This window comes from Rhodamnia argentea, chromosome 7, assembly GCF_020921035.1.
Source record: "Rhodamnia argentea isolate NSW1041297 chromosome 7, ASM2092103v1, whole genome shotgun sequence".
Classification (NCBI taxonomy): Eukaryota; Viridiplantae; Streptophyta; class Magnoliopsida; order Myrtales; family Myrtaceae; genus Rhodamnia; species Rhodamnia argentea.
In genome coordinates, this window is record NC_063156.1 from 3,216,793 (window position 1) to 3,244,005 (window position 27,213).

At 40.9% G+C, this 27,213-nt stretch overlaps 2 protein-coding genes, 2 long non-coding RNA genes and 1 pseudogene across 6 annotated transcripts in view; 4 read left to right on the top strand and 1 right to left on the bottom strand.

Annotated features, from left to right (window-relative positions):
• LOC125315880 lies at window positions 1-15,983 on the bottom strand. Its single transcript, XR_007199156.1, has 3 exons — window positions 15,973-15,983; window positions 1,052-1,057; window positions 1-33 (listed from the first exon to the last, which is right to left on the bottom strand). It is a non-coding gene; the product is annotated as an uncharacterized LOC125315880 (long non-coding RNA).
• On the top strand, window positions 1,005-25,329 carry LOC115731323 (rust resistance kinase Lr10-like). Of its 3 annotated transcripts, XR_007199153.1 has the most exons (3): window positions 1,005-1,159; window positions 16,011-17,308; window positions 25,211-25,329. XR_007199153.1 is itself a non-coding variant. In XM_048281966.1 (2 exons), the coding sequence occupies exons 1-2, from the start codon at window positions 1,078-1,080 to the stop codon at window positions 17,183-17,185; spliced, it is 1,257 nt and encodes a 418-aa protein (XP_048137923.1). In that variant the 5' UTR covers window positions 1,005-1,077; the 3' UTR covers window positions 17,186-17,362. The 3 variants fall into 3 exon arrangements, 1 of the variants encoding a protein (XP_048137923.1); XR_007199154.1 differs by lacking the exons at window positions 16,011-17,308; window positions 25,211-25,329 and adding an exon at window positions 1,261-1,459; XM_048281966.1 differs by lacking the exon at window positions 25,211-25,329 and having other exon boundaries at window positions 16,011-17,362.
• The window catches only part of LOC115733454 (rust resistance kinase Lr10-like), a 16,288-nt gene continuing 12,566 nt past the window's right edge, over window positions 23,492-27,213 (top strand). Inside the window, exon 1 of the mRNA XM_048281965.1 lies at window positions 23,492-23,525. The gene's annotated coding sequence lies outside the window, so the exon portion shown is untranslated. The remainder of the gene's footprint in view (window positions 23,526-27,213) is intronic.
• Window positions 23,916-25,329, top strand: LOC125315874 (annotated as a pseudogene).
• Window positions 26,619-27,213, top strand: part of LOC125315879 — a 10,782-nt gene continuing 10,187 nt past the window's right edge. The window contains exon 1 of the long non-coding RNA XR_007199155.1: window positions 26,619-26,843. This is a non-coding gene — a long non-coding RNA (uncharacterized LOC125315879). The remainder of the gene's footprint in view (window positions 26,844-27,213) is intronic.

Sequence of the window (27,213 nt, forward strand, 5' to 3'; positions counted from 1 at the left end):
ATTCGAATTCCGCTAATGGATTGAACTGATATACTCATTGCTTGTTATGGTCTAAATAAGAGTCTTGTTAATTTCTCCAGCTTTCGGTTGTCACATGTTCACTCTCTTTTGCAGGAATTTTCACCTACTTCTACGTAATTTCATCTTCGTGAAATTGAGCTCGGGCTTCCGAATGTACAAACAAAAAAAAGTGTCTAAACAAGTGTCTTTCAAAAAGTGGGTAAGGCATGTGTGGGTGGCTGGACGAGGGACCACGTGACTTGACTGGTTAGTCAAATCACTTCTTCCAGCGTCTCCTTCATGGGTCCACACGGCAGGCAAGGGGGCAGTTGGCAAGGACATGATTGTGTCAAAGCAAAGAAGATAGGGGATTGCATGGCATGCTGTCACTGACCATTAACAGTTAACACCAACCTCCCGCCCGCCTTCAACAAAAGGAAGCGGCTTTCTTGTGATTCGGAAGTTCTTTCTCCGATTTGGCACACGTCAGACATGTTACACTCGTATCCACTACTACTTTTTTCACCTGTACTTCCTTGGGACATGGCTATATTGAGTTTAGAGAGTTTCATCTTTGTGTTTGGAAACAGTTTTTCCGCGCTTCTACCGGCCCCAGCCATCTGGGTAAGGTGGCATCTTCCTCATTCGTTCGACGGAGAGAGTTTTATTATGTATAATTACATCGATTTATATTTTGGAGTAAAAGTGTGACTATAATGTAGGTTTTTTTCCCGACATAGGTAAGTGGAATGCTACTCACTTTCTAGCTGAAAAAACCCAAGTGGGGAGGGGGACCATTTCAAAATGGCGGCTTTAGCTAAACCCTAAACTTAAATGTTTTGATCTCCTGATGTCCGTAGATAGGACATGTGACAAAAAGAACGAAATCAAAACACAAGGAGCACACTATTGCAAGTTTCCTGTTATCGCCAACCGAAAACGTTTATTCTCCTGTCGGACATACCCCCTTGTCGGAAGAGGTAACATGTCGTTGAACACAAATATTAGGGGATCGAACCGATATGCTCATTTGCTTGATTATGGTCTAAACAAGTGTCTTTTAAATTTTCCTCAAATATGACTTGTTACAAATTCCACCTCAATTGCGGAATAGGGACCAACGGTTACCTTGATGCGATGCTCTGGCTCTTTGGCATCGGTAACATTAGTAGAATCTTCTCATAATGAAATTGATTGAATGTTTCCCAATGCAAACATTTAACACACTCACAATTTTCTTTCATTTTACCCAAAATACAGTGTTTCCGTGCATGGTTGTGAAATTCATCTTGAGAGCCCCATGCGTGATGACGTTGCTAATACGCAAATGGAGGAGAAGACACTTAGCAATGGATCAAACCGTTGAGGAATTCTTGCAGTCCAATAATAACTTCTTGCCGATAAGGTACTCTCACTCGGACATTAGGAAAATCACGGGCGGCCTCAAGGACAAGCTAGGCGAGGGAGGGTGCGGTTCCGTGTTCAAAGGAAAGCTTCGGAGAGGCCGGGAGGCGGCGGTCAAGATTCTCAAGAAGGGGAAAACGAATGGGGCAGGATTTCATCGGCGAAGTGGCTACCATCGGAAAAATTCACCATGTTAATGTGGTTGGACTCATTGGTTATTGTTTCGAGGGCTCCAAACAAGCTCTTGTCTATGATTTCATGCACGATGGGTCTTTGGATAAGCATATTTTCTCACGAGCAGAAGGGACTTCTCTTGATTGCAAGGAAGTGTACGAGATTGCTCTCGGAGTGGCTAAAGGGATTGAGTATCCTCATGGAGGATGCGACATTCAAATTCTACACTTTGATATTAAGCCTCACAACATTCTTCTCGACAGGGATTTCAATCCAAAAGTTTCTCACTTTGGGGTTGCCAAATTGTACCCCACGGACTACAACACCGTATCTGTGACTGCTGCAAGAGGAACTTTAGGATACATGGCACTAGAGCTGGTCTACGGGGACCTTGGGGGTGTCTCTTACAAAGCTGATGTCTACAGTTTTGGTAAATTGTTGATGGAAATGGCTAGTGGCATGAAGAATCTGGAAGCGGACACAGAACATTCTAGCTAGATTTACTTTCCTTTATGGGTCCATCACCAACTTAATGAAGGATTAGACATCCCGATGCAACAAGTTAGTGAGGAGGATAAAAAAATAATAAAGAAGATGATGATAGTTTTTTGGTAAGGTTTTTTTTTTTTTTTTTTTTGGTAAGGAGGAAGATGATGATAGTTGCTCTTTGGTGCATTCAATTAAATCCCAACGATCGCCCTTCGATGTGCAAAGTCTTGGAAATGCTAGAAAGAGAAGCAGATGATCTACAATTACCTCCCAAGCCACTCTTTTATCCAACAGAAGTGTCCACAAGAGATTATGGAACTTGGGTTGAGGAAGGCAGCGATACTATATCCACCTCATCAACTAGTGCAACAATTTATGAAGATTCTCATCTTGAGGTTACTAGTATTAGCATCACACAAGCATAGGCACGTATCAATGCCATTTGATCCCGTGACATATGTGGCAAATAGAAACGGGTAGTGTTCATAATGCTTTATGTGTAGCTCCTCTTTCCCGGCTATTATCGGATTATATATGTTTGCGACTATGTTTATGGATCTTAATCAGATTGTGTCATCATATTAAAGTATCATCTATTATATTGACTTTCGAATCCAATAGAAATCCTAGTGACGATTTTTAGTATAGTGTTATGAGGAGTGAGATTGGGTTTTGGAGTCTTTCCTTCGAAACCCAACTAGCCCACATCCTGCGCTACGTGTGGCTCCATGACACTCCAGTCCAGTGGTCGCCACGTATGGGTCGCTTCGTGATTCCTTTGATTCTTGCAATCTTCCTGAAATTGCATTTAATCTAGGATTGCTGTTTCAAAATTGTTAAGCGTTGAGCTTTTGTGAGCATGGTGATAAGTTTTTCATGCATTCCAAATTCCATGGTAGCAGGACTGAATATCTTCACTGAGGACGCGACACGCAAATTTCTGCACTTTGATTTCAAGCCTTACAGTAACCTTCTCGACAAGAGTTTCACTCCCAATGTATTGAACTTTGATCTCACGAGGCTGTACCCCAGCGAGCTAAACAGTAACCACCGTATCTCTAACCGCCTCGGGAGTAACCTTCGAAGGCACGGCTCCGGAGCAGGTCCATAATAACCTCGGGGGCGTTTTTACAAAGCTGATGTCTACGGTTTCAGCAAATTGTTGATGGAAATGACCGGTAGGAGGGAGAATCTGGATGGAGACCAAAGCATTCGAGCCAGATTTACTTCCTATCCTGGGTTTACGATTATCTAACCATGGAACGAACATTTGAGGGGAACATTTTTTTTTTTGGCTAGCAAGTGGAAGAAAAGAATTTTATTTCTAATTTGATTACTGTAAGCCACTCCTTCTTTTTTTTTCAATTTCTGTCAAGTTTAAATTGATATTATCTTCTACATCAGAATTCATGACGTTCTTGTGAAAATATCATCATTACGGTCTTCAAAACACATTGTTACAATATGCCTAATTGTATAACTATACGGCTTGCAAATTATTCTGCTTTCAAATAGAATAATGACTTAAAACTATTTTGGAGAATATGAAATTTTTATGGCAATGGTATATAAAAAATTTAGAGTTGCTTTTTCATTTTGAATATCTAATATTTCTCTGATATAAGACGTATCACAAATATCTCGTTGCAAATATGTAGCTGTAAGGATATTATCTATGGTGTCAATAAACATACTTCTATTTTATTGATCGCCAATACTTTATTTGTTCGATTGATTCACCAGTCTTATGCCTAAGAATTCAATTATCAATTGCGCTCAGGTTTTACAATTCTAGTTCCAAATGCAATCCTATTTCTCTCTCCCACTCTTTAATTGCTGGTAACTTAATCGCATGATATATGCACATCCTCAAGAAAATATGTGATCTTAACATGTGCAACGCACATGACATTATACTATGGTTCGTAAGGAAGGCGTGGACCATGTGGCATCCAAAAATACAATTTTAAAATTAGAAAAGATTATGTTTGTAGTGAAATAGAATAAACTCGGGCAAAATTATTATTTTAATATGATATTTTAAGGCGGAATGACACCATAAGTGTCAAAGTTTGTGTACGACGCTCACTTTGATGCCAAAATTTTCGTTGACTCACTCAAATGTCAAATCGGAGAAAAAACGATCACTTAAATGCCAATAGCGAGAGATTCCGGCCAAACAGTCCACGTGACATTTATTATTAATCTTTTAATATTATGTGAAATTTTTTTTATAAAAATTCAGTCCACTTGGCAATTTTTTTTAAAAAAAATTCAGTCCACATGGACTGACATTTTACAAAATAAGCCATTTTAAAAAAATTAAATTAACTTTCAAAAATAAACAAAAAAACAAAAAGAAGGGCTTGGCATAGTGGCGAGAGAGCCCTTGCCACAGCCATCCCACCATCGACGGCAATGCCCAGCGAGGGTGGGGGATGGCCGGCGACGGTCATCGAGCCTCGGCCCGGCGGGGGTCATCGAGCCTCAACCAGTGTCTGATGACCCCCATCGATTGCAGGTGAGGATCTCGACTCACCCAACGACAACGAGGCCTCACTTGCGGTCGGTGGGGAAAATCGGCCACTAGTCGAGGCTCCACAACCTCCGACGGTGGTGCGAGAGCTATGCATGCCATCACCACTACAACCCTTCTATTTTTTTTTATTAATTTTAAATTTTTAGCTTTTTTTATTGCTGATCGAGATCCTCCGGCAAGCTACGTAAATGGCACATAAGATTTCGGTAAATCTCGTCGGAGCAACCGTTTTAAAAAAAAAATGGCACTTGAGTGATAAAAAAAATTGGCATCAAAATGAGCGCCGTATATAAATTTTGACATTTCTAGTGTCCTTCTGCGATATTTTAACATCTTGAAGCTGGAAAAAACGAACTATTTACAAACTAATTACATCACACGTGTCTTCTAGGCGGTTTCGGTCCCCTTCTTGGTTTCAAGTGCAGACCCGAATTGATTTTTTTTTCCTTTTCTTTGAAAGAGTAAAGAAAAAAAATTATCAAAATCCTAAATTGGATCGATCCAATCCGGGAGCTGGATCGGCTGTTTTCGATGGCGGAATTGGCCTTCCTCAAAAGTTGATCACCCCTAGTGCTGGGCCAAGGACAATTGCACTTTAATTCGTTGCACTTCATAATTGTCTCGAACGTTGACCGGCTTTTAACTTATGAACCGACCCTTCCCAAACTTTTCCGTCTCTCATACGTCCCACTATCGTCGGTCGTTGCATCCCAAATCTCTCACCTCCACACAATTAGTTGTCCTCGGAGATCGATCTCTCCCTCGATCGATCTTTTACATCAGTCTTTTAGTATTGCCGCTGAAAATAATCAGTGCACCACCTCTTGCGGCGAGGTCGCGAACATGAGCTATCTATTTCAGTTGAGGGCGATCCGAAGATCTATGGCAATCCTAGCTATGATCTTGCCTGCATGAATAATCGCACCATTCTCGATTTTTACCTAGGTAAATATTATGTACAGTATATCGACCATGCCAACTACACGATTAGGGTTGTTGATGACGGGCTGCAAGAGGGCAATTGCTCGTCACTTCCTCTCCGCTCTTTGTCGTGCACCTACTTCAACTACTAAGATCGTCTTTGGTTACGCATTCTCCCTTTTCTTTTTTTATTTTTTAATAATAGTTGTTTTGTTACGAGTTCTTTTACTGGGGTGGCGTTACTCGCTGGGTTTTTCTTCATTGGGAATGCGGATCGGGGACCAAACGGTTGTCCGAGCCTACGTTGGAGCCCGTACTGGTGGCTCGGATGGGTGACAGGTTGGCACGGGGGGGCTAGGCTCGGTTTGGGATCACGTGATCGATCTCGTGTTTGGTTTTTGGTCCGTGGAGAAGGAAGGAAGGAAGGAGAGGGAGGCAACTGAAGGGGAACTGATCTTGGTGGGTTCGGGGTGCGGCGGGGGCGCACAGCGAGTGCATGAGCTCAGGAGGGCGTTGCGACAAGACACGTCATCGGTCAACGGTTGACTTGGTGGATGCCAGCTGTTCGCCATCCGCATCATGCTCGTCATCGAATGCTTGTTGTCCTGGCTGAGTGCCCGGGACGCTCATCGGCTCACATCATTATTATTGGTTCATCATCGACAAGGACCAAATTCAGTGTGGACCCAAAAGTAAGAACTTTTGAGTTTGTTCAGTTTTCTCAAATTAAAAAAATAATAATAACAATTGTGAGGACATATCTGGTCAAGATCTTCAAAATTTCATCTACACGTGAAATTGAGCTCTAAGTCTGTATATCTTTTCAGGGCCAATGTGATTTGAAAATGCCCATTAAGATCAAGTAGTAAGTTAAATGATGCTGAGGTAATTTTTATGCATAAAAATAATACATTTTTCATTCATTTTTTTAAATTTAATTCGAATGCCACCAACAAAAATTAAAAGACAGTTTTCCAAGAAAAAACAGTTTTCTTAATCATAACGTTTGTCCCGAAACAAACCCACCTCCCCTGCACCTTTCGCTTTATCACATATTTAATCTCTTTTGCGGGAAATATTATCCTGAATGTCATCTTAACTATCATCTTGTCTATTGGGATGCTCTTGTGCTATGGCATCGGAGAATAGGAGAATAGTAAAGAAGATTATGATAGTTGCTCCTTGGTGCATTCAATTGAATTCTAGCGATTGCCCTTCAATGCGTAAAGCCTTGGAAATGCTTGACGGAGAAGCAAATGATCTGCAACTACCTCCCAAGCCACTCTTTTATCCACCATAAGTGTCGACAAGGGATGGTGGAACTTGGACAGAAGGCAAAGATACTATACCCACTTCATCAATTAGTGTAATAACTTATGAAGATTCTCATCTTGAGTAGTGTATTACTAGTATTACACAAGCATATAACCATTTCCATACTATTTTATCCCGTAACGTTTGAGGCAATCATGAGATTGTATTAATAATGTTTCATGGGTACCTCCCCATTCATGGCAATCATGAGATTGTATCGTAATTATGATCCATCATAATAGTCACAAATACATATGAGGAGCGCGTTTGGGGTTTGGAGTCTTTGCTTAAAGTACTAACTAGCACACAATCCACGCTATGCGTGACTTCCAGGCACTCTAGTGGTCGCTATGTAAGTGTCGTTTCTCAACACATCAATTCTCACTACTAATAAAAATGACAGATGGAGAGAAATGATAAAATTTAGGAGATATAATAAACAACAACTTCGATTTAAAGAAGGGAGAGTACAAGACAGTTACCTAGATAATAAATCTTGAAGACTTTTGTTGACCCTTTGTTCCATCGAAAAGTAGATAAAATTTTAAGTCAGAGAATAGTAGGAGACATCAAAAGTTGATATCTCCATTAATAACATTACTAGATTGGAGAGTTCAATTCTTATTTCTTTTACTAGGTTGCTAAGGTTATTTAGTGGTAAATGTGCTCTTAAAAATGATAAAAGTTTTTCTTTTAAGTTTCATTGTCTATCACTATAACAAGTAAATAACGACCCATAAAAAATTTGCAAGTGTAAACAAGTTATGATCATTATGGGTAAAATTACAACTCATAAAGTTAATTTAATACCTACGAATGCCACCAACTTTATGATAATTTCGTGTAAAATTAAGAGAAGTTTTTAGGAAAATTACGACTAAAAGGTCCTGCTATATTGCCTACGTACGGGACCTAGGAGCACCTATAATTGATATCTTTCATGTCTACACAAATGTCCTATTTTGATTTATTTCCGGTTGATGCTAAGTGGACTTCAAGAGAACTTTAAGGCCGATTTGGTTTTAGTGAGGAGTAATCCATTGACAAAATCTCATTCCTAGCAATCACTTTGGGCATAATTGTTTTCAGTTTTAGTGGTTTCGACTGTTTTAACACTTTGATTTAGAACAGCATGCCTATAGGCCTCATGTTTTTTATCATGGCCTAGGCACCAGAGTCTAATACTCAAGGTCTCGGGCTTTGGAGCTGGAGTCTCTAGTTCAGCCCGACTATCTTGTGCTCAACCCTTCGAGTCTCCATCCCGGTCTCAGTCCTCAGTTTACCAAGCTTAGGCACTAGGGTCTCGATTTCGGGCATGGGTTTTCCAGGCCAGCGTTGTGGTCTTGAGTTGAGGCCTTAGGACCTCAATTGTTGTGGACTCGAATTGACCTTTCTCTCCTGACACAATTATTGATAGCAAGAGGTAAACAAATTAAAAATTTAGATATCACATTAAATAAATTAAAAGTTTAAGGGTAAAATTATAGATTGAGCTAAACTTAGGGATGATTATTTATGTTGTTAGTACACTTTGAGTTATGAGTTGAGCACAAAACTGAGTGTCCAGAAGGACCCGGAAAAGATGGACGCGCTTGTTACTCGGGCAACCTTTGATTTTCGACCCGTCGTAGTCGATGACGATGACAGCCGTGTCGCAACTTTCCAAATTTCCCTTCTGCGAGCTTTTCCTGGATGTTTCGCCAACGAGTTGCTCGTCTCCGCACGTCGATCGACTTTGACGAGTCTTACCCACAAGTCAAGCACTTCACAATAATTCAAAAACCTATACTAGCTTTCCAATCCAATTATTCAGATAAAAAAAAAATCCAATTCAATTTGGAACTTGCAAGTGCATGTAACCGACAGTGCAATGCTAAAGCAACTTGTCTTTGTTCTTAGTTATTCTTCTACGCGGGTAGTATCGATGCGGGAATTCATCTCATGTGGCGATGTTATCGAAGTAAGCTACCCTTTTTTACTAAAAGGTGATTTGAGGAGCTTACAAGCTAGCCTGCGAAAATAATCACATTGTTTTAGATTTATTCTCGAGCAAAGACTAGGTGCAGCGATTTGACTAGAAAAATCACACAATCCGGCTTTGTTGACATTGGGCTGTAAATGGGTAACCGGTCGTCTCTTCTTATCTGCCCTTTGTCGTGTCGTCACTTCAGCAATGGTCTGAACCCATATAATTGTGGGACCTACGACGTGTATAACAACTCCACATTTTTCATGATTGTGATAGTTAGGATTACGCAAAGACCATCCATTCTCCTCGCATACCCCAGTTTTACACATTTCCAACCAAATATCAATTTCTTTTATTCGATCAAGTGTTGACTGTTCAAAATCGATTGAATCTAGTATTTTTGTTAAGAAAAAAAATAACCGCGTTATTTGATGTGGTCAATTTTTTTTGTTAAATTTCCATTAGTTGTACACTAGGACACCAATGTGCCTTATTAGGACGATGCCACGTTCCACTTTATCTTTCTCCATCCTACACATTAGTTGGCCAAGTTGGCATAATTGTTGCTAAGAAATAATTGAGCAAGCGAATCACATAAAACGAAACTACATGACATGGCGATTTAGTCATCGGAAGTACTAAATGACTCCAATTTTGAGAAGCTTGGGTACTTGATTACAAAAGAAAAAAAAAAGGGTTTTCGAAAATGAATCAAAATCCAAGCACTGGCCGATAAGGCTGCCAATATTTCATTGAGGGGGCAAATAAGGCCTCCTTGTTGACACCTAAATTTTGACTAAACTTTTCAATCATTTTTGCATAGAAAATTAGAGCTAATCTTTTAGTTCTAGACAAAAATGATTAAGTCATTTTTCATTCATGCATTGCATCTGTATTTATCCGGATCGGCGGTGCGAGATCGAGCTTAATTTGTCGGGCGATTTGGATTTAAACCGATGGGCATATTTTCTAGCAATTCATGGACATATGTGCCAAAAAATTTAAAACAATTTTGGAGCTTATATTTTAGAAAAAAGGCTTTATCTAAAATGCTAATTATTTGGAAAAAGTCTAATTAAGCTCACAATTGACATGAAAAATTCGACTAGCCCATCTATAGGGCTAGGCCAAAATTTTCAGCTCATTCAAGGATCAATTTGTGCAATTACACCCTTCGGGACTTAATTCAAATTATATTTTGAGCCCGGGTTTATTTTACAAAAATTAAGAAACTTTAGGCACTTGATTTGGAACACTTTTATCTATAAATACAAGTGTTACTAGGGTTGAGGGGGGCATTCAATTGATACATACGGCATGTAGAGAGGATTTGTGGGAGGAGGACAGAGAGAATATTTCTCTTTTCTTCTCGGTGGAAGAACGGCAGGGAAGAGATGAGGGAAAGAAGAAAAGCACAATAACAGGGGAGTCTGATCTTCCATGATGATCACTTATTTGCATCCCTATTGTTTGTTTTCTTTTTCCATGCTTTTGTTCACGAGTTCCATTAGCAGGAACGCTAAAAGGGCGAGACAATTCCGAAGGCACGTCCACGATTTTTACACAAAAGAGGGGGACATGGACTTGAGGATAGAATAGAGAAAAAGTCATGTTGAATGTTAGAAAAGTTGATTGTTTGATTTTTTGACCACTGATTATTGCAGGCAAAGGTAAAAGCGAAGGAAGAAGAGAGAGATTCTCTCTCTGGAAATCCATGTACATGACCAAAAAGAGAGAACATGAAGAGGAAATAAGACAAGTGCGTGGCAACAGAGGAGCATGATTGGTGGAGGAAATTCCAGAATCCCTGCCGATTCAAGCTCACGTTCTGCTGCTGCTCGGTCCAAGTTGGCTTTGCTGTTTGTCCAAGTTTTTGCTGGCCGATTCGATCCAGTTTTGCAGCTGTTCCTCCCCTTGATCCATCGCTGTTTGTTGTTGTTTCACGTGCTGTTCGGTCCCTGAGTTGCTGCTGCTTCGGAGGCTGATTTCGCTGATATTTGGCACTGATCGAACTGCTGTTTGGGGCTGTTTAGGCTGCTGTTCGCTGCTGTTCGAGCTGCAGTTTGGTGTTTATTTTTGTTGCTGATTGTTGTCGATTCAACTGCTGTCCAGAGGCACTTTGCTGCTGTTTGGAATCCAAAACAACCCCGTTTTTGGACGATTTTGCTTATTAAACAGTGCAGTTTTTTTTTTCTGCAGGATTTAGGGTGATCTACCTATTGTTTTGTCGAAGATTCCTTTTTCTGTTTAGTGTTGATTTTTCAGCCAATTGGTGCTCAATTTATTGACGCAAATTAAGCCTTGTCGGAGCCACAAAATCGCCTTTGCCGAAGTCCTTAATGCGTGCGGAATTCTCTAGATCAAGCCAAATCATCCGAGCTTGGTGCGCAATTTTCGAGCAAGTTTGAATTCGGAAATTCCAATTCGCAAGATAAGGTAAAATTAGATATCAAAGTTATCTTGTTTGAATTTGTCCGGATTACTTGACATTATCCGTAAGGATTTTTGCTTAAATTGGAAAATTGGAATCTTGAGCAAATCTTGTGGATATTATGCCTATCTCTAGAATATTTGACATCTTTTGTTGCTCTATTTAAAATTTCCGAATCTTAAGCATATTGGATAAGATCTGTATCTCAGTTGGGAATTCTGAATATATGTTTAAAATTCAAGGAATTATCTAAAAAATCTCAGATCTCGAGAGATAACTTTTCTTGAATTAAAAGATATCAATCCTTTGTGGATAGGAGCTTATCTCCTTGAAAATTCTGGAATCCTCTAAGGATTTCCGAAAATTCAATAAATATTTGAACATTTTTAAACAAAATTGCCTATAATATATGCTCCCTTGTGCCCGACCCTTCGGAATATTAAATTGCAAGCCTTAACCATGATCTTATGGGGTGGGACGGCAATTTAGTATAAGATTTCGTATTCTGCCCTTTGGCGAGAATGGACGTTGATGTCTTATACCACTATCCGCATACTAGCTCGAATCCCCGAGAATGTAGCGAATAAAATCTTGCTCTAGCCCGGATCTTCGGGAATGGGAAGATTTATCGGAAAATCGGATTTAAAGGTATATTATAGGCATTTTTGTTTAATTTTGTTCAAATTCATCTATTTCAATTCAAAAATTCGAAAAAATAAAAAATGGAAAATCCAAAAAATAAAAAAAATGAAAAAAAATCCGAAAAATAAAAAATGGAAATCAAAATCACAAATCATCAATCGGGAAAAGGCATTTTCATGAAATTTGGTACCGAAAGGGTGTTAATTAAAAATTAACATAATCAAGTCCCCGAACCCTAAATCTCTGATTGGCGTAAAATAAAGTATTCTCTCGTACTTTATTTAGGTATTTAATCTACCTATCAAAAAAGATTAGTGGCGGCTCCTAAATTAAAAATTAAACCTAAGTTGCGAATTGGTAGGGCTTGGGAGAGTCCGTATTAGGTTAGTTAATTCATCTAATTAACCTAATAATCCATTAACCTAAATTAAATTTTAGGTCGCGACACTCCTGCTCTAATACCATATAAGATTTTGTGGAATTGCTGCCAACTGTTTTAAAAGTTTATGCTCTTATATGAAGACGTGGTTTAATTTTTAATATTCTAACAAGCTACATACTCCAATCTTCTCATTATTAGGAAATTAATCACTTTTGCTAAATGATAACATTAAGCCTCACCTTTCATCATGTTCTCCCAAAAGTACAGGTGCTATAAGCTTAATTAAGTCCGTCTTAAGACTTAGGAACCCCGTGAAAACATGGAATGGTTTTCGCATATTTGTTATTTGAATATAGTGGGTATGGGATGTTGACAGAGATATATAATTGGATGGAAGTTTAGAATGATCGATGCAAACACAAGAAAATGCACTACTATTATAAAAAAAAAGTCTGAGGTCTTTTCATATTTCCACATTGTCCATTTCAATTATGAAAAGTCGTGTCTAAAATTCACATTTTTCAAATTTTTATGGATCTTTTCTTTATGGTATTGTTATTGTTGTTGTCGTCGTCGTGTGCTTCCCTAATAGTATTCATCATTTCATGTTGAGAAATTTCAGATAATCGTGCCAAAGGTACATCCCATAATAAATTGTCGCGTTATGTATGATTAACATAAGGAAATATTATTAGTTTCCTTCATGATTATCTTTTGAATTGCGTATATCTCATTTCCTTGGTAACACTTAAAGTTGAATTAAGAATATTCTCTAATTATGACTTAATCACAAGAAATGATATTGAACTGGTACGTGAGGAAACGCATGATGAATCACGCTACTTCCGAATATGAAATTTCAAAATTAGAAAAAGTTGCGGTTTGCATAAAACGAATGAACATGGGAAATATCGTTATTTTTCAATAAGATTTTTGGACCACCTTCAAGATGAAAAACCAAAATATGTTAAAAACCAAATGCATCACGCGAGTCTTCATCTAGAAGAAAAGTCAAGAGGATCGCCTTGCAGGACGGGCCAAGGTCGATTGAACTTTTTTGCTCATCAGCGACCATTCCCACAGCTTTCCGTGTCTGATGCGTCCCATGTTCTCCTTCTCTCATCATTATTTAAAGAAAGAACGAGAGCATCTTTATCCCTCTCGTTCCACATCTCTGTACCAAACCCTAGATTTGCTCTTAACTAGTTCGTGCTTTCTGCTGTTGCATAAGCAATGCACAAAGATCAACTCCTCCTCCTCCTCCTCATTCTACATCCGTGTTTTGGTATCCCCCTCGAAATTAATCGATGTACCACCTCTTGTGGTGAGGTCGCAAACATAAATTACCCATTTCGAGTGAAGGGTGACCCAAAGGACTGCGGCGACCGTAACTTTGAGCTGGCCTGCATAAATAACCGCACCGTCCTAGATTGGAAATTGGGCCAGTGCTATGTACACTCCATCAACTATCACAATAGCACGATTACGGTTGCTGATGTTGGCCTGCGGAAAGGCAATTGCTCGTCTCTTCCTCTCCGCTCTCCCTCTCTCACCGGCTTCGAATACATCCCGGATGTGTATTATCGCTTGATATACCCAGTCGTAGTCGCAGTGATCGTGGGCTGCATGAAGGCCGTGAATTCTCCGCTTTACATCGACACTTCGTCGTGCCTTGATGGGCTTCCATTTTCGAATTTCTCTAGCACGGGAAGGCGATTATATGCCATGGTCGATCCGAATGTCTCGTCTGTGGAAACTGCATGCACTATAGAGTTTATGGCAATGATAGAATGGTGGGTTGATGGCAATGATCTTCGTTCCTATGCGCAAATTCACGAACAAATGGTTGATGGGTTCGAGCTTTATTGGTCTACTGGATTTCTGCGCAGGAGGAAAGGTAAGGACTTTTGAGTGTGTTCAGTTTTCTCAAAGCGACCAAAACAACAATAATAATAGTGAGAATATAGTTGGTCAAAACATGTGAAATTTCATCTTCGTGAAATTGAGCTTGCGCCATCAGCATATCCTTCCTGAGCTCGATTTGAAAAGAGAAATAATTATGTGACACTGACTGTCCTTTAATCTATTGCAGGCAAAGAAAAAAAATACTGTGGAGCCCACTTCTTTAATAATTTGTAGCCCACAATATGCTATTACTTTCGCAACCACCCAAAAAATATTATGCTAACAAAACCCATTTGAAAATCCCATGCAAAGAAATAATTAAGTGTTTGTTCCTTCTCGACCAAAAAAAAAAAAATGTTTGTTCTTTTAGGTTGCGTTTGTTTCATGGAAAAGGTTTTCTTAGAAAATAATTTTCCCAATTTCTGATGTTTGGGGGCAGAAACTACATGGTAAAAAAAAATGTTTTCCGGGCAATGAAATAGTTCTTTCTAAACCCATGGAAAATGATTTCCATCTGTGAAAGGAAGGAAATCGTTTTCCAATTTCTTCCTATCAAACTTATGCCTTCCCTCTCCCCTCACGTCGTCTCATCCATTTCCCTCTTCACGCGGCCTTCTGCTTTCTGAGCCCCTCCTTTTTCCTCATCTTCTTCACGCAACCAATGGAGCCGCTGCTGCCTATCGCCGCCATGTCTCCCTCATCGCCTCCTTCATCAACCTCCTCGGCGAGTCACGGAGAGATCAAGACCTCACGAGTTGCAGCGAACTCATCAGATCTGGAGCTTGTGGCGTCGTGAGTCGGCGTCGAGCGAAGCCTCGTCTCGCCGGATCTGGCGAGGCCGGCGATGCGAGATTTGGCCTCGCCCAAGGCTGGTGAGCTCAGGCCGAGCCTGGCCGGATCTGGCGATTGGAAGCCTTGCTTGAGGCCGGCGAGGCTTGGCCTGAGCTTGCCACCTCAGGCGCGCCGGGGTGAGGTTCAGCTTGATTGTGGCCGGTCGCCGGCTGTCGCCGTGGCCGGCAACTGGTTGATGAAGAAATCACACCAGAAGGAAGAAGCCGACGATCTTACAGAAGAAAGAAGAAAAAAAGGGAAATTTTTTTAAAAGAAGTTACTAAAAAGTAAAATAATTAAAAAAACTAATTATTTGATACTTTTTTCTAGAAAAATTATGGTCATGCCAAATGATAGAAATCATTTTTCAGAGAATTTTCAGACTTTAGCCAAACAACAGACAATTTTGTCATTTTCTTGAAAAATGACTTTTTTGAAAAATATTTTCTAAAAATTTCACGAATCAAACGGAGTTTTAATTGTCTCCGGCTTTTTTTTTTTTTGGTCAAAAATTGTCTTCAGCTTTCACTTGTCACATGTTCAAACTCCTTTTGCAGGAAGAATCCGCGGTTACCTCTCATGGATCGTCGACGCTGTTTATTGGGGCCCGCTCTTTGGGATCGGTAACATTATTACTACAATCTTCTCGTTCTGGAATTAATGTTAGTTTTTTTCTAAATGCAAACAACTTAACACGCCCACAAATTGGTTATACGCATGACAATAATTTCGTTATTTGTTCTTTTGTCCATCTACTTAGTTCAAATTCCGCCCACAAACATTAGGGGATCGAACCGATATGCTCATTGCTTGATTATGGTCTAAACAAGCGTCTTTTAAATTTTTCTCAGATAGGACTTGTTATAGATTCAACCTCAAGTGCAGATTAGGGATCAACCATTTCCACGATACGATGATCCGGCTCTTTGTCATTGGTAATATTACCACAGTCTTATTATTGTGGAATTGACTTTATATTTCTAAACAGAAACATTTAACACACCCACAGTGTTTCCGTGCATGGTTGTGAAATTCATCTTGGGAGCCCCATGCGTGCTGACGTTGCTAGTACGCAAATGGAGGAGAAGACACTTAGCAATGGATCAAAACGTTGAGGAATTCTTGCAGTCCAATAATAACTTCTTGCCGATAAGGTACTCTTATTCTGATATTAGGAAAATCACGGGCTACCTCAAGGACAAGCTAGGCGAGGGAGGGTACAGTTCCGTGTTCAAAGGAAAGCTTCGGAGTGGCCGTGAGGTGGCTGTCAAGATTCTGAAGAAGGGGAAAACAAACGGGCAGGATTTCATCGGCGAAGTGGCTACCATCGGAAGAATTCACCATGTTAATGTGGTCGGACTCATTGGTTATTGTTTTGAGGGCTGCAAACAAGTTCTTGTCTACGATTTCATGCACAATGGGTCTTTGGACAAGCATATTTTCTCACGAGCAGAAGGGACTTCTCTTGATTGCAAGGAAGTGTACCGGATTGCTCTCGGAGTAGTTAGAGGGATTGAATATCTTCATCGAGGATGCGACGTACAAATTCTACACTTTGATATCAAGCCTCACAACATTCTTCTCGATAGGGATTTCACCCCAAAAGTTTCCGACTTTGGGCTTGCAAGATTGTATCCCACGGACCACAATACCGTGACTCTAACTGTCGCGAGAGGAACCTTGGGATACATGGCTCCGGAGCTAGTCTACAAGAACCTTGGGGGCGTCTCTTACAAAGCGGATGTCTATAGTTTTGGCAAGTTGTTGATAGAAATGGCCAGTGGGAGGAAGAATTGGGACGCGGTTGTAGAGTGTTCCAGTCAGACTTACTTCCCTTTGTGGGTTCATGACCAACTTAGCGAAGGATTGGACATCCCGTTGGAGCAAGCTAGAGAGGAGGATAGGAGAACAGTAAAGAAGATGATAACAGTTGCTCTTTGGTGCATACAATGGAGTCCTAACGACCGCCCTTCGATGCGCAAAGTCTTGGAAATGCTGGAAAGAGAAGCAGATGATCTACAATTACCTCCCAAGCCACTCTTTTATCCAATAGAAGAGTCGACAAGAGATGATGGAACTTGGATTGGGGAAGGCAATGATATTACATCCACTCCATCAACTAGTGCAATGACTTATGAAGATTCTCATCTCGAGGATACTAGTACTGGCATTGCACAAGTGTAGGCACGTTTCGGAACCTATTGATCCCGTGACATATGCGACAAATAGGAAATGGTCGTATTGATGATGCTTTATGTGTACCTCCCCTTTCATGGTCATCATCAGATGGCATATGTTTATAGTTATGTTTAGGGATCTTAATTATGAGTGTATTCTATCCATGGTCCTTCAGTTGTATTCCACCCGTGGTCCAAGTATTTAGAATGCTGAAGAAGTATTTGAAATTTACCCTCATGTCCATGGTGCATTCAGATTCCCATCCTGGGTTTATGTTTTGCATTTTTATTATTTGTATAAAGTGCGTGGTATGATGGTAATTGATGAGACGAGAGTTAGGATGACCGGTACAAATTCACAACCACTAAAAAAATATGAAGTATTTCTCCACTTTTCATATTTTCGAATTGTCCTTCTCGATTATGAAAATTCCTGCGTAACGACTTCTGAATGTTAATCTCTCTCTGTGTCTATAAATTTATATACATAGATATACAATTTTCATACCATTTAATCTCTCTCTTCGATTATACAAATGTAGATTTTATGAATTATTCTACACACGAGATTTCACGAATATTTTGTAGGCGATAAGCATTTTGATTTTTTTCCCCCTTTGCCTGCAATTAGAGCATAAAAAGAAAAACTCACGCCAATTGGATCGAATTTCCCATCATTAAAGAATGAATCGAATTGACCTCCTCTGCTCTCATTTTGATAGTCGAATTCCAATCTTCTAATCTACGCTTCTTGTCCCACCCGTTGGCCACCAGGCTGGGGCAAGGTTCGGTATGAGCTCGCTGCACAGCTACGTCGGGGTGGCCCAGGCCGAGGTCGATTGGAACTTCAGATTCCTACGTCGTGGTGCATAAGGTCTCCCTTTGTACTTGTCTCCCCCATTGACCGACCTTGACTTTTCCGCCGACCAATCCCAATCTCTTCCTTCTCTCACCCATCCCATTTTTTGTTCGCTACACCCAAAATCACTCACCTCCACACAAAGAGTTTGTAGTCTGAGATTTTTTCTTCTCTCATCGCTATCTTGAGAAACAGAGCAACTGAAATTATTCCTCTCTCATCTTTACCAATCTTTCTATTTACATCTCAACACTAAACACTTGATTTTCTTACTTTTCGTGTTCACTTCTCTCCCATTGCATGACCAATGCCCAAAGATCAACTCCTCCTCCTTCTTCACTTTTTTCGTCTACATCAGTCTCTTAGCATCGCCACAGAGAATAACCAGTGCATCAGCTCTTGCGGCAAGGTCACAAACATAAGCTTCCCGTTTCGACTGAAGGGTAACCGAAGATCTGCGGCGACTCTTATTATGGGAGAATTCTCGTTGAAGTTTCAAATTAGAACAAGTAATATTCAAAGGAGGATTGCCAAGGTTAGGGATAGTGGCTAGACCTAGACTTGCTCAACGGACAGGCAAGGCAGGCATAACGAGGAATACAAAGTAGTGGGGGACTTCGGGGGTGTTGGGGCGTGTTGATTGTGCCTATTGCGTCATGGTGGATCAATACTAGTAGATCAATTGTGGCTTGTATGCCTGTTAGTATTGAAGATATCACCGCCTACTCTAGAATCTTCAATAGCGTGACTCTTCGTATTCCTCATTATGCCTGCCTTGCCTGGTCATAATGAGTTACCCATTTTGAGTGAGGGGCGACCCAAAGGGCTGCGGTGACCGCAACTTTGAGCTGGCCTGCATAAATAACTGCGCCATCCTGGATTGGAAATTGGGCTAGTACTATGTACACTCTGTCACGACCCGAACCCTGCGAGCTCATCGACATCCCACCTGGCCACACTTATGTACAGTTCTCTAGGATCCAAAGGCCAACAAATTCATGCGGAAGCAAAAACAAATCCCCGTACAGAAACAATTAACATCATGATGACTTGGGACGGTAAAAACAAACTTATATACATATCCACACGTTCTATACAATTTTCCAAATCTACGGCTTCGGAGGCCACTGTACAAGCCTATGACCACTAAAACAAAAAGATTACGTGGTCGAAGCCTACTATACATCCCAAATAAAATAGCCAGCAAAAGTCAAGAGGCCAACTACCCTAGGCCTCGTTCTCGCTATCCGGTACTATATCATCTCTCGCCTCCAGCTCATCCTCGTCAAGCTCGGGTGGCTGTTCCGCATCCGATGGCTCTACAACCTCCCATCTTCTCCCGGTACCATGACATTAGGGAATACCGAATCTCCTGGGCAAAACACTTATGGCTGAGGCGAGTGGTCTGAAAAACAACAAACTCACAACGGGGTGAGATAAAATCTCAGTAAGCTAGCCCCTAATCCTAGATTAGGGCTCTAGTGCCTCCAGACACATTTTTCAGTGAACAATTTCCAACAACTCTTTCTTGCGCTACCCAAAAATTCCCCAATTAAATTCCAGAAAATTTCGTTCTTTCTCCGAAAATTCTCACACCTTCTCCAATATTCTACGTTACTCCCGTTTCGGCGTTCCACGCCTCGGTCTAACAATAAAATATTCTACGTGCTCCCGGGGCCCGTTTTTAGCACACCAGGCCATAATATAAATGTCCACCTTACTCCAAAACTTTCCACGTTACCCCGAAAATATTCCACGGCACTCCGAAAATATTCCACGTTATTCCGGAAGTATTTCACATTGCTCCAGAATATTCCACGTTACTCCGGAAATATTCCACGTTACACCAGAATATTCCACGTTACTCCAGAAATATTCCACGTTACTCCACCGCCATCCAATAAGTTCATAACATTGAGCCTCGGACCTTTATGGAACACGGCTCTATATATATACCAGGGTCTCGGACACATAGGAATACGACCCACGGATCTCGGTCTCGGACACATAGGAACACGACCGGATCAAGTCTCGGACAATTAGTCGAACACGACTCACTTTGGTCTCGGACGACTTAATTGAACACGACTTTCTTACTTTCTCGGTCTCGGACAATCAGACGAATACGGCTCACTTTGGCCTCAGACGACTTGATTGAATACGACCCTCACATTTCCTCGGTCTCGGACAATCGGACGAATACGGCTCACTTTGGCCTCGGACGACTTGATTGAATACGACCCTCACATTTCCTCGGTCTCGGACAATCGGACGAATACGGCTCACTTTGGCCTCAGACGACTTGATTGAATACGACCTTATCATTTTCTTAGAATAGTTCGGGACCACGTGATTCACTCACGTTAGAGAATTAATAATTCGGGATCACCCGATTAATCCACACTAAACCAAATATTAATTCATACTACCCGATCAATTAACACTACCATAGTATCCAATCCACGTCATGTGACCATATTACGCTAACGTAGCAATTTATAAATCACGTACCATTAAAATTATACTAACGTGGAAATTTATCACGGCCGAACAATAATAATTTTCTAACATATAAAATAATTCTACTATAGTACTAAACTATAGTACTAATGCCACATTTATTTAGTACCATGGCATAACAACTTTATATCACATAAAAGTAACCCTAGTTAATATATTAACTAACCATGATTCAAAAATTAACTAGAGTCAAATACTAACCTAACCTTGGTTAAACAATAGCATAAAGTAACTCTAGTTAGGGCATAAAGTAACCATAGTTAAACTTTGACCACTATTATCTTCTTGACTTTACTATTCATGCAAGAACAAGCTTTCTCTCTCCTCCAAATATTCATTCTCGGCCAAGGCATAAAAATGGCCAAAAACAACCAATTTTTCACCCAAATCTACCAAATCTCAAGTCCATTAGCATCCTAGATACCTAATATAAGGTTAGGGACCAACTTACCACTATTTTAGCAAGTTTTCCGGCGAGAAACCAAGAAAAATTTTGACCCTAATCCGGCGGCTTCGGCAACTCCTCTTGACCGGCTTTAACCCACGGAAATCCGGCGACTCCGAGTAGCTCACGGTGGTAGTCGAGCTCCGGCGGTTCAAGGCGACACCGGTGGTTGTTTGAAGAATTTTCGATGAGGGAGAGAATGAGCAAGGGTGAGTTCGGCCAAGAGAGGGAGTGAGCTAGAGAGAGAAAGGGTTCTTGAAAAATGAAGAAGAAGAAAGCCAAAATAATTAATATAGGTTAAAATAATTATTGGGTGGGATATTTTGGTGTCTTGAAAGTCAAGAGGGACAAATTGGTGATTTTCTCCACCAAAAAATAGTCAAAATTCGGCCAAGGGGTAAAATGACCAAAATACCCTTCGTTCCAAGTTTAAAATGGGGTATTTTTCGAGGGTAAATGGGTCATTTCTCATATCCAGTCCAAATCTATTTTTCCTGAACCTCTTTGGGGCGAACCGCGAAGGAATTGCACCCAGGATGAGGAAACGTCCAAAATTTTTATTTTTTTGAAACCCCTGAAGGTCCGATCTGCCGGATTACAGGATGTCACACACTCCATCAATTATAACAACAACACGATTACGGTCGCCGATGTCGGGCTGCGGAAAGGCAATTGCTCGTCTCTTCCTCTCTGCTCGCTCTCTCTCGCGCCGACTTCGACTACATCCCGGATGGGTATTATCGCATGAGATACGCAATTGCAGTCGCAGTGATCGTGGGCTGCATGAATGCTGTCAATTCTCCGCTTTACATCGACACTTCGTCGTGCCTTGATGGGCTTCCATTTTCGAATTTCTCTAGCACGGGAAGGGGATTATATGCCATGGTCGATCCGAATGTCTCGTCTGTGGAAACTGCATGCACTATAGAGTTTATGGCAGTGATAGGTTGGTGGCCGGTTGATGGCAATGATCTTCGTTCCTATGCGCAAATTCACGAACTTATGGTTGATGGGTTCGAGCTTTCATGGTATCCTGGCTGGAAGAAAGGTAAGGACTTTTGAGTTTGTTCAGTTTTCTCAAAGCAACCAAAACAACAATAATAATAGCGAGGATATAGTTGGTCAAAAATGTGAAATTTCATCTTCGTGAAATTGAGCTTGCGCCATCAGCATATCCGTCCAGAGCTCGATTTGAAAGAGAAATAATTATGTGACACTGACAGTCCTTTTAATCTATTGCAGGCAAAGAAAAAAAAAACCTGTGGAGCCCACTTCATTAATAATTTGTGATCCACGAAATGTTGTTACTTTCGCAACCACCCAAAAAATTATTATGCTAACAAAACCCATTTGAAAATGCCGTTAAGATAGTGTCTAATTAAGTGTTTGTTCCTTTTCGACCAAAAAAAAGTGTTTGTTTTTTTAAGCTGCGTTTGTTTCATGGAAAAGGTTTTCTTAGGAAATAATTTTTCTAAGTTCTGATATTTGGGGGCGGAAAATATATGATCAAAGAAAATGGTTTCCGGTCAATGAAAAAGTTCTTTCTAAACCCATGGAAAATGATTTCCATCTGTGAAAGGAAGGAAATCATTTTCCAATTTCTTCCTATCAAACTTGTCCCCTCTCCCCTCACGTCATCTCATCCATTTCCCTCTTCATGCGGCCTTCTGCTTTCTGAGCCCCTCCTTTTTCCTCATCTTCTTCACGCAACCAACAGAGCCGCTGCTGCCTATCGCCGCCATGTCTCTCTCATCGCCTCCTTCATCTACCTCCCCGGCGAGTCACGGAGAGATGAAGACCTCACGAGTTGCAGCAAACTCATCAGATCTGGAGCTCGTGGCCTCGCGAGTCGGCGTCGAGCGAAGCCTCGTCTCGCCGAATCTAGCGAGGCTGGCGATGCGAGATTTGGCCTCGCCCAAGGCTGGTGAGCTCAGGCCGAGCCTGGCCGGATCTGGCGATTCGAAGCCTTGCTCGAGGCTGGCGAGGCTTGGCCTGAGCTTGCCGCCTCGGGCGCACCGGGCCGAGGTTCAGCTTGATTGTGGCCGGTCGCTGGCCGTCGCTGTGCCGTGGCCGGTAACTAGTTGATGAAGAAATTACAGCAGAAGGGACAAGCCGACGATCTTATAGAAGAAAGAAGAAAAAAAGGGAAAATTTTTTAAAAGAAGTTACTAAAAAGTAAAATAATTAAAAATACTAATTATTTGATAATTTTTTGCTAGAAAAATTATTGTCATGCCAAACGGTAGAAATCGTTTTTCAGAGCATTTTCAGACTTTAGCCAAACAACAGAAAATTTTGTCATTTTCTTGGAAAATGGCTTTCTGGAAAATATTTTTCAAAAATCTATATTTTTCCCGAAACAAATGGAGTTTTAATTGTCTCCGGCTGTTTTTTTTTTTTTTTGGTCAAAAATTGTCTTCAGCTTTCACTTGTCACATGTTCAAACTCCTTTTGCAGGAAGCATACGCGGTTACCTCTCACGGATCGCCCAGGCTATTTATTGGGGCCCGCTCTATGGGATCGGTAACATTATTACTACAATCTTCTTGTTCTGGAATTAATGTTGGTTTTTTTTCTAAATGCAAACAACTTAACACGCCCACAAATTGGTTATACGTTTGACAATAATTTCGTTATTTGTTCTTTTGTCCATCTACTTAGTTCGAATTCCCCCCACAAACATTAGGGGATCGAACCGATATGCTCATTGCTTGATTATGGTCTAAACAAGTGTCTTTTAAATTTCCTCACATAGCATTTGTTACAGATTCAACCTCTATTGCGGAATAGGGGTCAACCGTAATGTCGACAGGATGATCTGGCTCTTTGTCATCGGTAATATTACCACAGTGTTATCACTATGGAGTTGACTTTATATTTCTGAATGCAAACATTTAACGCACCCACAGTGTTTCCGTGCATGGTTGTGAAATTCATCTTGGGAGCCCCAAGCGTGCTGAAGTTGCTAATACGGAAATGGAGGAGAAGACACTTAGCAATGGATCAAAACGTTGAGGAATTCTTGCAATCCAATAATAACTTCTTGCCGATAAGGTACTCTTACTCGGACATTAGGAAAATCACGAGTGGCCTCAAGGACAAGCTAGGTGAGGGAGGGTACGGTTCCGTGTTCAAAGGAAAGATCCGTAGCGGCCTAGAGGTGGCCATCAAGATTCTGAAGAAGGGGAAAACGAACGGGCAGGATTTCATCGGAGAAGTGGCTACCATCGGAAGAATTCACCATGTTAATGTGGTTGGACTCATTGGTTATTGTTTCGAGGGCTCCAAACAAGCTCTTGTCTACGATTTCATGCACAATTGGGTCTTTGGATAAGCACATTTTCTCACGAGCGAAAGGGACTACTCTTGATTGCAAGGAAATATACGAGATTGCTCTCGGAGTAGTTAGAGGGATTGAATATCTTCATCGAGGATGCGACGTACAAATTCTACACTTTGATATCAAACCTCATAACATTCTTCTCGATAGGGATTTCACCCCAAAAGTTTCCGACTTTGGGCTCGCAAGATTGTATCCCATGGACCACAATACCGTGACTCTGACTACCGCAAGAGGAACCTTGGGATACATGGCTCCGGAGATGGTCTACAAGAACCTTGGAGGCGTCTCTTACAAAGCCGATGTCTATAGTTTCGGCAAGTTGTTGATAGAAATGGCCAGTGGGAGGAAGAATTGGGATACGGTTATAGAGTGTTCCAGTCAGACTTACTTCCCTTTATGGGTTCATGACCAACTTAGCGAAGGGTTGGACATCCCGTTGGAGCAAGCTAGCGAGGAGGATAGGAGAACAGTAAAGAAGATGATAACAGTTGCTCTTTGGTGCATACAATGGAGTCCTAGAGACCGCCCTTCGATGCGCAAAGTCTTGGAAATGCTGGAAAGAGAAGCAGATGATCTACAGTTACCTCCCAAGCCACTCTTTTATCCAACAGAAGTGTTGACAAGAGATGGTGGAACTTGGACTGGGGAAGGCAATGACATTACATCCACTCCATCAACTAGTGCAATGACTTATGAAGGTTCACATCTCGAGGATACTAGTACTGGCATTACACAAGTATAGGCACATTTCGGAGCCTATTGATCCCGTGACATATGTGACAAATAGGAAAGGATCGTATTGATGATGCTTTATGTGTACCTCCCCTTTCATGGTCATCATCAGATGGTATCTGTTTATGGTTAGGTTTATGGATCTTAATTATGAGTTTATTCTATCCATGGTCCTTCAATTGTATTCTACCCATGGTCCTTCGAGCACGAAAGTATTTGGAATGGTGAAGAAGTATTTGAAATTTACCCTCATGTCCATGGTGCTTTCAGATTCCCATCGTGCGTTATGTTTTCAAGTTGTGTTTCTCAATTATGAAAAGTCATGCGTGAAAATTACAACTTTTCAATAGTAATCTCTTTTCAACCAAAAAAAAAAAAATTGTAATCTCTCTATCTGTATAAATATGTATAGATTTTTCTTATCACTTAATTTATCCCTCCGATTAAACGAACGTAGACTTTATGAATCATTCTACACACGAGACTTTACGAATATTTTGTGGGGGATAAGCATTTTGATTTCTCCCCCTTTGCCTGCAACGAGAGCTTAAAAAAGAAAAACTCATACCAATCGAATTGAATATCCTATCATTTAAAGATGAATCAACATGACCTTTTCGACTCTCATTTCAACCGTCAAATTACAATCTCCTAATCCACGCTTCTTGCCCCACCCCATAGCCACCGGGGCGGGGCAACTTTGGCTCTGAGCTCGCTGCGCCTGTGCCGGGGTCGATTGAAACTTTAAATTGGTGGCGGTGCATAAAGTCTCCCCTTGTGCTTTGTCTCCCACGTTGACCGACCTTGACTTTTCAGCCGACCAATCCCAACCCCTTCCTTCTCTCACGCGTCCCATTTTGTGGTCGCTACATCCCAAATCACTCTCATCCACACAAAGAGTTTGTACTCTGAGATTTTTTTTTCTTCTCTGGTTTTTACCTATCTTTCTATTTACATCTCAGCACTAAACACTTGATTTTCTTACTTCGTTCGTGTTCACTTCTTTCCCATTGCATGACCAATGCCCAAAGGATCAACTGCTCCTCCTTCTCTTTCTTCTTCTACATCAGTCTTTTAGGATTGCCACAAACAATAATCAGTGCACCAGCTCTTGCGGTGAGGTCACGAACATAAGCTTCCCATTTCGACTAAAGGGCGACCCAAAGATCTGCGGGGACCCCAAATTTGAGCTATCGTGCTTAAATAACCGGACCATTTTGAATTTGTATTCGGGCAAATACTACGTATGACACATCAACCATACCAAACTACACCATCAGGGTTGCTGATGTAGGGATGAGAAAGGCCAATTGTTCGTCTCTTCCTCGACGCTCCTTGTCTTGCGGCAACTTCAGCTACCATGATCCATATAGTGTTTGTGACTACCAGTCATACATGTTCTATGGTCGAGAGACATCCAGGACCGTCTTGATCGTGAACTGCACGAAGGCGGTTGCTTCTCGGCTTTACATTGACACTTCATCATGCCTTGATGGGGTCAAATTTTCCTAGTACAGGAAGGCGAATATACACTATGGTCGATGCGAATGTCTCGAATGTGGAAACTGCATGCACTATAGAGCTTATGGCAATGATACCTTGGTGGGTCGATGGCAATAATCCTCGGTCCTATGCCCAAATTCACGAACAGATGGTTTATGGATTTGAGCTTTCATGGCTTCCAATTGCGGGTAAGATGTATTGCAAACGTCATTATTATTGGGAAATCAGCAGAAAGCACCAAATTCAGTGCTGACGCAAGAAAGGTAAGAAACTAAGAACTTCTCAGCTTGTTCAGTTTTCTCCACAAAAAAAAAAAAAAATAGAACAAAAAATTATTGTGAGGACATAGCTGATCAAAATCTGATAAATTTGATCTAAACGTGAGATATATTAGAAAGCTATCGACGTTTTCATATATAATACTTCTCTGTTTCTGCAATATATTATAATGCTATCCACTTAAATATTCAGTCCAAAGAGGTTCCGTCTGCAATATATTGCCCAATGTTGTAGGATTAAACCATTGTGTAAAATTTTTTTTTTTTTGTTGTCAAATTTGTGTGAAAATTGTAAATGTAATCATTTCGGTCAATTTTCATCGGATGCTGCTGACGATTTAGTTATCGTCGGTCG

Bases quoted from the DNA above. Each gene is read 5' to 3' on its own strand.
- LOC115731323 (XM_048281966.1), top strand. From the start codon at position 1,078: ATGACTTGTTACAAATTCCACCTCAATTGCGGAATAGGGACCAACGGT. The intron at 1,160-16,010 runs GTAACATTAGTA...ACACACCCACAG, and splicing joins GCTCTGGCTCTTTGGCATCG to TGTTTCCGTGCATGGTTGTG.